At 34.8% G+C, this 10,726-nt stretch overlaps 1 protein-coding gene across 1 annotated transcript; it reads right to left on the bottom strand.

Moving 5' to 3' along the window:
* Positions 1-5,303: 5,303 nt before the first annotated feature.
* Positions 5,304-8,058, bottom strand: LOC134257530 (dynein axonemal heavy chain 12-like; the record flags this gene model as incomplete). Its single annotated transcript, XM_062740133.1, has 7 exons — positions 5,304-5,402; positions 5,686-5,947; positions 6,310-6,488; positions 6,585-6,676; positions 6,854-7,199; positions 7,340-7,535; positions 7,900-8,058. Coding segments are annotated over 7 exons (1,333 nt in total), but the record flags the coding sequence as incomplete, so codon positions are not given.
* Positions 8,059-10,726: the final 2,668 nt, after the last annotated feature.

Genomic DNA, 10,726 nt, shown 5'->3' with positions numbered 1-10,726 from the left:
ACCTGAAGCATATAGACAAAAGTTTAGAAAGTATAGAAAGTTTGATAATCAAACATTTGTTGAATTTTCACGAGAGAAAGAAGATTTATTCGATCACTGGTTTAGATCCAAGAAACTTGATAAAACTTTTGCTAATTTGCGCCAAGTCATCCTGGTAGAAGAGTTTAAGGAGTGTGTTCCTCAAGATTTGAAAACACATTTAGAAGATAAGAATGTGAAAACTCTTGAAGAGGCAGCAGTCATATCTGATACTTATGCTCTGTCTCATAAAAAGAATTTTGTTTCAAGATCTCAGACTAGCAGTAATTCTACCAATTCAGACACATATAAAAAGAGTGGTTCAGGGTCTCAGTCTTTCACAAGTTCCCAGTCTCCATCCCAAGGTGGTTTTAAGTCCGGTCCAGGACGTGTTGAAGGATCTTCTGGAATAGGGTCGCTTCCTACTTGTAGTTATTGTAAGAAAAAGGGTCATCTGATCAGTGAATGCTTTAAACTTAAGAGAAAAAATGATTTTGATAAAACTCAACCACACGCTTGTGCGGCAGTTAGAGGTGATAGAGAAGCCTTAGTTTCGATTTGTTCTGACACTCCTGATGTCCAGGGTTCACAGTCCAGTTCTATTGATTCTATGGAGGATTATAAGCCCTTTATGTCTCAGGGATTTGTTTCACTCGGTGACTCTAGCGAAATAAAACCTGTCCAGATTTTGAGAGATACTGGTGCTGCACAGACGTTATTGTTAGAGGGCGTGCTTCCTTTGTCTGAGCAGACTTCTACTGGTGGGTCAGTTTTATTACAGGGTGTGGAGCTAGGCGTCATTGATGTTCCCCTGCATAGAATTAGTTTGAAGTCAGATTTAGTTACTGGACCTGTTATCGTAGGTGTTCGACCTACTCTTCCCGTTCCAGGCATTTCTTTGTTGTTAGGCAACGATTTAGCTGGTGGGAAAGTTGTACCAGATCCTATAGTTTGTGAGAAGATCAATCCAGATGTCATGTGCGATGATGAAGATGATGACATTTATCCAGCCTGTGCTGTTACTAGAGCGATGGCCAGAAGACGAGAAATGGAGGCAGACCATACTCAAGCCTTTGACGAGACGAATTCCTCTGTTGATATTGATTTGAATGACACTTTCTTATCTGACCTTGATGGCACTCAAACCAGCATGGAACCACACAATATCAAGAAGCAAGAGAAGAAAGAATTTTTACCAAAATTTGGTGGTGAGGATGATGAGTTGCATCCACTAGTTAGCCAAGGCAAGGACATCCTCAGCCGAGAACGTTTACTCTCTGAACAACATAAAGACCCAGATATCATTCAACTTAGTAAGAGGGCACTTCCACCAGAAGAGGCTATTAAAGTTGGAGAATGCTTCTATATGAAAGATGGCATCCTTATGCGAAAATGGCGACCACCTGACGCTTCTCCAGATGAAGTGTGGCGTGTTGTTCACCAGATAGTGGTCCCAGCTGCTTATCATCGAGATGTCATGAGTTTAGCTCACGATACACCTATGGCTGGTCATTTAGGTATCAATAAGACTTATAATAGGATTTTGAGTCATTTTTATTGGCCTAAGCTAAGAAAGGATGTTTCGAAGTTTTGCAAGTCATGCCATGTCTGTCAGATGGTAGGTAAACCAAATCAGAAGATACCATCTGCTCCTCTCCAACCCATTCCAGCTTTTGAAGAACCGTTTAGTCGAGTGTTGGTGGATTGTGTAGGACCTTTGCCTAGGACCAGATCTGGAAACCAGTATTTACTTACCATTATGTGTACATCCACTCGGTTTCCTGAAGCCATACCTCTACGGAATATAAAGGCAAAGAGCATAGTTAAGGCCCTAACCAAGTTTTTCAGTTTTGTAGGAGCACCCAAGGCAATTCAGTCGGATCAAGGCTCAAATTTTATGTCGGGGTTGTTCCAGCAAGTCATGCATGAGTTGGGTATAAGGCAATATAGATCAACTGCTTATCATCCTGAGTCCCAGGGAGCGCTAGAACGTTTTCATCAAACCCTAAAAACAATGCTGAAGACCTATTGTTACCAGTATGAGAAAGACTGGGATGAAGGGGTTCATCTTGTACTATTTGCTGCACGAGAGGCAGTCCAGGAGTCTCTTGGGTTTAGTCCTTTTGAATTGGTGTTCGGTCATACAGTTAGAGGTCCTTTGAAATTGTTGAAGGAAAAGTGGCTGACTGAGACTAGTGATCTTAATCTTTTAGATTATGTGTCTGATTTCAAAGAAAAACTTTACAATGCTTGTAAATTAGCACAAGAAAATTTGAAGAGTTCTCAGTTGAAAATGAAAATGTGGTATGACAAAGATGCTAGAAATAGGGTGTTTAAGCCAGGTGATAAGGTTCTTGTATTTTTACCTATTCCTGGTCATCCTTTACAGGCCAGATTTTATGGCCCTTATGAAATTGAAAGCAAGATCAGTGATGTAAACTATGTAGTTAAGACACCAGGTCGACGTAAAGAGAAACGGGTTTGTCACATTAACATGTTAAAAGAGTATTTTGAAAGGTGTGACCGAAATTCTGTAAAACCAGTTTCCACTTTAGCCAATGCTAAGACTGTTCAAAATTGTATTGAAAGTGATACGAGTGTAGAAATGAATGAGAAAGATTGTAATCAGAGTGTTCGTTTGAAAAACTCAGAAATTTTGGCTGATTTTGATGCCAAACTTGGACATTTGAACATTCACCAAAAAGAACAAGTTAAAAACTTGATGAATGAGTATCATCAAATCTTTTCGGATGTTCCAAAGAAAACTAATGCAGCTTGTCATGATGTCATAATGAGTGACGTTCTGCCTATCAAACAACATCCGTACCGTCTGAATCCAATAAAATTGCAGTACCTAAGAAGGGAAGTGCAGTACATGTTGGACAATGACATTGTTGAACCTAGTAAAAGTGATTGGAGCTCACCATGTATTCTTGTACCAAAACAAGACGGTTCGTACCGATTATGTACAGACTTTAGAAAGGTGAATTCTGTTACCAAAACTGATTCATACCCAATACCTAGAATCGATGACTGTATTGACAACATTGGAAACGCCAAATTTGTCAGTAAATTTGACCTGTTGAAAGGCTACTGGCAAGTGCCGTTAACAGAAAGAGCAAAAGAAATATCTGCTTTTGCTACACCAGATGGACTTTACCAGTATAAAGTAATGCCTTTTGGCATGAAAAACGCACCGGCTACATTCCAAAGGATGATTCACTCCCTTCTTCAAGACCTTGAGGGATGCGAGGCCTACATTGATGATGTCATCATATACAGTGACACATGGGACGAACATCTTCGAATCATGCGTGCTTTATTTGACATTTTAGCTAAAGCAAACTTAACTGTGAATCTTGAGAAGAGCGAATTTTGTCATGCTTATGTAGAGTATTTAGGTCATAAAGTAGGTCAAGGTTATGTTACACCCATTATGGCTAAAGTGGAAGCTATTGCAAAGTTCCCGATTCCTACAAACAAGAAAGAATTAATGAGGTTTTTGGGCATGGCTGGGTTTTACAGAAAATTTTGTCCAAATTTTTCCTCAGTTGTTAGTCCACTTACAAATCTTTTACAAAAGAGGGTTAAATTTGAATGGACAAAGGACTGTGAAAAATCCTTCCATAAAATCAAATCTGTCCTTATGAGCAACCCAGTTCTGTCAACTCCAGATTTTTCTAAGCAATTTAAGCTTACTGTTGATGCTAGTGATGTTGGAATCGGGGCAGCTTTGTTTCAAGAACATAGTGATAATGTAGATAGAGTTGTTTCTTATTTTTCAAAGAAACTTACAAAATGTCAACAAAACTATTCCACCATTGAAAAGGAATGCCTTGCTTTGTTGTTAGCTTTACAGCATTTTGATGTTTATTTGAATGTTACTTTGCATCCAATTCTTGTATATACGGATCACAACCCCCTGACATTTTTGCATAAATTGTCAAACAAGAATCAAAGACTGACTAGATGGAGTTTGTTGTTACAAGAATACAACATAACAATTAAGCATATCAAAGGCAAAGACAATGTTATTGCAGACGCTTTGTCAAGAGTATCGTAAACATACTAGATTTTGTATTAATGTACAAAACTTTTATTTTAATAATATAAGTTTTCATTGACATTCAAACTTTTTTAAGGGGGGAGGTGTTGTGAGATGTGTATTGTTTTATTATGTATATAATTAGTAACATTAAGTTTCTTGAACATTCCAGAGTGGTCAACATGTTTGGTCATTTTATCTAGAACATTCTTAAATTTTGTGTATGTCCAGATTGTTCCAGTAATATCATGTTTTAACATTTTCTAGAATATTCTAGATTTATAATACTGTATAAATACCCTGTCAATTCAATGCATAGATATACAATAATTGTGAATACTTTGTCGTATAAGCACTATTGAGATATAACTGGGATATATATTTTCACTGGGACATTGTGTGCAGCAACGGACACTCTGATGTATGTATTTTTAGATTCTTGCTAAGTTTGTACTTTATGTTTCATATACTTATTATATATTACTGTAAATAAATTATTGTTAAGTTTAAATTGTGTTATTGATCTTTGCTGGCATTTAGGGTAATTCTGACCCATACAGCAAACTAAATGTCAATCAAATCAAAGTATCCAATCCCAGGTTTAATTTCAGATGATTGACAGGGGTTCTAAGACCAGGTAAATTTTAAGGAGGTGCTTATTTCCTCCCCCTTTAAATAATAAAATTAAATCATCTTTAATTTGTTGAATAATACTTTATATATATGTAGACAGTGCGCTAGCTCTAATTCTCTGATTTATACATAACGTAAGTCCTCCCTGCGAATTAAATTATACCAGTGTGTGATATCAACACATTCTAGTTTTTTTTAAATTATTATTATTTATTTGTTAAGCAATCAGTATTGTACATTACATGACATAAATCTTATGCAGTTTGACACAAACATTTCTTATTGCATATTTTCACTGGCATTGTTTCTTTTTTGTAACAATGCCTAAAACAGTGTAGTTTAATATTTTTTCTTTAATGGAAACTTAGTTTTGCAAAAGTGTTCACTTTAATGCATTGACACTCACTAGACATTTACCCCCATCCCCTTCATCCCTGAAAATTAATAAAATTTTCGCATTCTTTTTAAGAAATTATGTGAAAAAAACTTTTCACTGACCTTGTTAATGAAGCTGATTTGTTCCTGTACGTCGGCCAGACGTTTCTGTACAGCGCGGACATCTTGTACGTACTGGGTCATCATGTCCAGTTCACCGTAATCATTAAATTCATCCACACGCTGTCGGAGTCTCTCTCAGCTCTGCTATTACCTTCTCTCTCTTCTCCAATAACTGGCGCTCTCCTGCTTGTTTAGATTTCTCTATCAGCTGAGTGCCAAAACCAAAACAGAAGTGTTATTCATAATATCAAGGATATTGTTGGTTGGGTATAAAAAGAGTTACCTCCCTTCTCATCACAGCACTTCAATGTTAAAAACTTTTGATATTAAATATTTATCCTCCTATAAGATATATTAAGTTTTGTTGTCAGTTTTATTACTGACAAATAGGGATGATATTATCAAGTAAAATTTAGCTCTATTTCCTCAAACCCCCTAACAGTTTAGGACCAAAAAATAAAACTTTGCTACATAAATCCAAGAAGACACACCTCGTCATTTTCATCAAAGACTGGTGAGATTCTATTTGGCCAGGTCAGAACCTCACAGTTCAGTTCAATGTCCTCTGGTGGGAACATGTACACATCAATAAGATAGGCCAGCCGGTCCTTAGACTCCTTGATGCGTTCATTCAGTTTCACCATTCCACTGGTTCTAGCCTCCTGTGTGAACTTCACCATTTCCATCAACTCTTCACTGGAATCGGGGGTTTTCAGAGCCTTGTCTCTGATTGTCTGGAATTCCTCACAAATGCTGAAAAATGATATAAACATTTCATGATAATTATAAAGTACAGGTATGAAATAGTTTTATTGATATTCTACAAAAACTGTGAGAAAAAAATCTTTTTTTTCCCAATGTGGTCATGGTTCTGTGAAATTGCAGTTTTGTTCAATATTGAGTTAAAAATATGGATTTCTTGGATTGCAATTGTTTTTATCTTAATTGTACTTTATATATGCTGAAAAAAATTTGAGACCATGAACATAACATAAATTAATCCAACGAAGAAAAAGCTTGTCTACTTTAGATCATTTTTTTAAAGGATTATTTTTCAAAATACAACAGTACATGTTTTAACTTGATATTTGAAAATGTTCTTAATTACAACTTGCCTCTTGTTTTCAGCTCTGTGGTCATCGGAGACTTTTCTGAGGAGTTCGTCAGCCAATCCTCGGGCGGCCTCAGCCAATCCTCGCTTTAGGTCCTCACAATCCAGACGAATCATGTCAAAGTGTTCTATACTCGGCAGTCCCATGATCTCACTGGCAAGATTTCTGTATCTATCAATATGCTACAAAGGAAAAAAAACATCAGTGTTATATAAAAATTAGAAATCTTTCCTTTTTTTTCTAGACAGGAAATTATGTTATAAAAAAAAAGATCTTACTTTCTGATACTCAGCAAAAGTGTGCTCATATTTCACATATTCTTGAATTTCTTTCAGGGCTTCTCCATTCACAATGTAGTCATATCTCTTTACTGTAAAAAAAATAACGATTTGTAACAAAATGAAATTCTATTCAATATCTCAAAAAACAGCTTTAATGTCAATTTACTTTTAAAAATTTGATAAAATAAAACAAAAAAATATACCAAGACAAGCTCGTATAGTAAGTTAAAGATTTATCAAAAAATGACATAAATAAGACCACTCACCAAATGAATCTAGGTGTAACTGTGGCCCTTCAAATTCTCTCTTCACTGCCTCCTTCAACGTCTGAACTGCAGCTTTAACCACATGCTCTGCCACGGTGGCGTCTGTGTGGTTGACCGTGCTGCCACCGGCTAACCATGACTGGACGGTGGGCACCTGCTGCATGGCCTTACAGATGTGGTTGACCACAAAGAGGGCGGTCTCCTCTAAATCTTCCTTTGGGGGATAAAACTGCATTTTCTGGTCATCAAAGGTCAGCTCCATCTTCATCAGAGGCAGCTTGGACTTGTCGTTAGGATCAAACAGAGTGACGTAACTGTCAATGGTTCTCACTAGTAAATCCTTCAGCTGGAAACACAAATCAACATATGAATTAATATGCAACATCAAAAATTATATAAATTATGTTTTTTTTCATTTTGGTAGAGAGAAAGTTTTTTTAAGGTAAAAAGCAATTCTCCTTCAATGGTGAAGGTTGAATACTTTACCTGGTTTGAGATCAGTGTTGTCACACATTCAAAGAATGAGTCCAGCTTTTCAGCCTTGGGTGAAACAAATGTGTTCTTGTCTGCAAAGACATTGATAATGCCAGGGAACCAGCTGTTGTTCAATTTATCCTCTGTTTTCTCTAGATCCAGAATAAGGGTGTTCTTAAAGGACTCAAATTCCACTGGTCCATTGGCTCTGAAATCAAATAATTGAAAATTCAGGTCTAAAGTTTTAATCATCTTTCTCAATCAGTTTTATATCAATATCAGAGTTTAAGACAATGCATAAGTGACATTTATTAAGCTCTAAGTTTTTGGTTCTAATCTCACTGAAATAATAAAATTCAATTATCAAATAAACCTAAATCTTGATTGCATGTATTTTACATTAAGGAATTTCTATACTACACATGTTGTCCATTTTCAACCTTCCTTTAAAAGATTTTCAAAAATGCTCCTGCTACACTGAATCTGCTATATATACTAGTATATGTCTGTGTCAATTTTAAGAGATCAGAATACAGGCACTTGTAAAACAACACACCCCTGTTATTCATTACCTGAAGTTTGAGCAGTCTACAAGGATCATGTTGCCCAGTGTAGACTGACACATCCTGAGGACAGTCTGCATAGAGGGGTGGAGGGTGTGTAGGTTTTCCTTGATGTTCTGTCTGGCCGCCACGTAACTATCGTGCCATGGCCGAGAGTAGTCCAGTCCACTGAAATAAAAGGCAGAAGCGTTACCATATTTGTAAGAATTTCCTTTGGTCATAATCAAAATGAAAGTCTTCATTATACAGATATAGATGTTTTGTTTTCATTATTTGTGTAAATATTTGAGTCATTTGTGTAAACATCTTTAATCTTGAACTAAGAGATGTGATTTTTTGTTTCAAATTGAAAATGGGTGTATGTGCTACAATTCTTTTTCATAATTATTCTTCATATTAAATTTTCAGCCACTAGAATTTGACATTTATAAACTATAACCTATATGAAAATTGTGTGTTTCCTTTATACATATCTCAAAGTTACTAAACTGAAATATACAGTCATGTACTAAATCTACAAAACAGATTCATGAATCTAATAATCAAAGTTGAAACTATGACTGAAAAATAAAAAGATCTGCAACAACTCAACTAGTTCATTCAACATCAATCATGCAATACAAAGAAACTGAATGGAAATTTCGTGACAAGATAAACTAAAGAAGCAGGACTCAAAAGAAGGTAAAACTGTCCAGTTGAAACAAAAGTTGAACTGAAAGTTGAAGTTTCTGGTTGAACAATCCATGTAACTTACTTCTTTTGCAGAAATGTAAGCCTTGCAATGAACATTTAGCAACATTAACAAAAAGTGAAAGTGTCTTGATTTAACAATGACAATGTTAAAACTCATAATAAAGTGAATTTAATATTCATGTAGCATAATATTGGTAATAAAATTATCAAGTGACCAAAAATTGTTATAACAAGATATCAAAAGCATTCAAAAACAGTTTCTTTCATAAAATGACATGTAATACACAATATAAGTATATAAAAAAAAAAGAATCATGCATATTTGATGCAATTTAATGTGATCAGAAAAGCAATCAAAATAATGTAAATTTTTCAATCCCAATTTCTCACTCTCTTTTTCATGAGTACACATGTACTACAAATTTATTTATTGTATTGAAACAAGCAGATATACAAGTACATTTAAAAAGCTTCAGTATGATAGTATTACACTGCAATAAATATGTATTTAAAAAATATATAATCATAATAGAGGGAGGGAGGGAGGGAGGGAGAGGGAGGGAGGGAGAGAGAGAGAGAGAGAGAGAGAGAGAGAGAGAGAGAGAGAGGAGGGGAGAGAGGGGGAGGGAGAGAGAGAGAGTGCTGTATCCAAAAAATTGCTAATATATACATGTACAAAATGATTTTTTTTTTAATGATTCAGTCATTCTTGGGATTCATTTATGTTATTTTCACATTTATTTGGTACTGGTACATGTACATGTTTAGATTTTCTATACTAGTATTTCACAAATCCTTATTTTTTCTAATTCTTGAAATAGTCATGCACATTTATCATGAAGGGAAAACCTGTTTCAATATTTCCAATATGATTCAAATCTTAAGGAATTAAAGTTTGCATACTTAAAGAGACTAATTTAATTAAATACAAAAATCTTCTAGTTCAGTTTATGTTTTTTGTGACTCACTTTGGAAACTTTCCAGTTTGCATGAGGTTTTAGAATTGGCCATATTCCACCTCATTTAAATCCCATTTAGGTTAGATTTGATACAAGTGTACACAGCTGATTGTTTAATGCATTACAAAACAGCATGTACAGTGTTTATAAAATGCCTTTAGAAGATTTTGGCAATATGCAACTGTACATGTTCTAATTTTTGCAATTTACAAAGCATAGATATGTACGAGACTTTTATTTTAGTTGTACATATGATTCAACTAAGAAATTTCTTTGTGTGTTTTATAATTTGATCCAAATTAAACTTTTTTTTCCCCTTTTCTTTCTTTCTATTTTTTTTTTTTTTTTTTTTTTTGCATACATATATAAGGCGGCGTTAATTTCATAAGAACAGTGACATTCACAGGCATCAAAAATACAAGAACAAGCAACAAAAACAGAATTACATTTACATATCAAATGAAAAAACTCTCTGCTGTACTAACGGAATATTTCCATCGTAGAAAGTTTGATTAATTTCATGTTATAAATGTACAAACAGTAAATGAGGAATACATTGTGCTGATTTAAGTTATAAGATATTGGAAATGTTGGGTATAAGAAATTAAAGTATGCAGAGAGAGAGAGAGAGAGAGAGAGAGAGAGAGAGAGAGAGAGAGAGAGAGAGAAATATAAGTTATAAGATATTGGAGATGTTGGGCATAAGAAGTCAAAGTATGCATAGAGATAGAGAGAGAGAGAGAAATACAATAATTTTACATCTTGATACAATACATATATCAACACAATATAAGATGCCCGATTGCTGCAGATTTTCTTTTTTAGAAAATGGCACAAGACATTTTAAGAAATTCAATCAAATTTTCATTTCAAAAATAAATTTTTAAAGAACTAGTTTTCTTATTAATCTTAAGGAAATGTTCATTACATCATTTTCATCCCCCACCCCCACCAGTTAGGGCATCTCATAAAGATTCATGAACACTAAAATACATAAAAAAGATGTAAAAGAAGAAAAAGAAAGTGCAAAATAGTGTGTATAGACATCAAAGCAAAAAGGCTACAAAAAGTGTACAAGATAAAGCCACCACCAGGTATAAATATAGTGGTTCGGTGCAACAAACATTGGAAAGCCACGCAGAGTTACCTACCCTTATTCTGCGTTCCTTACTCATCATCTGTAA

This window comes from Saccostrea cucullata, unplaced genomic scaffold (genome assembly GCF_032062105.1).
Source record: "Saccostrea cucullata isolate Sc308-1 unplaced genomic scaffold, CSIRO_AGI_Scuc_v1 ctg15271, whole genome shotgun sequence".
Classification (NCBI taxonomy): domain Eukaryota; kingdom Metazoa; phylum Mollusca; class Bivalvia; order Ostreida; family Ostreidae; genus Saccostrea; species Saccostrea cuccullata.
The sequence above is the reverse complement of the archived record's forward strand: the minus strand, read 5'-3'. Positions and strand labels throughout refer to the sequence as shown.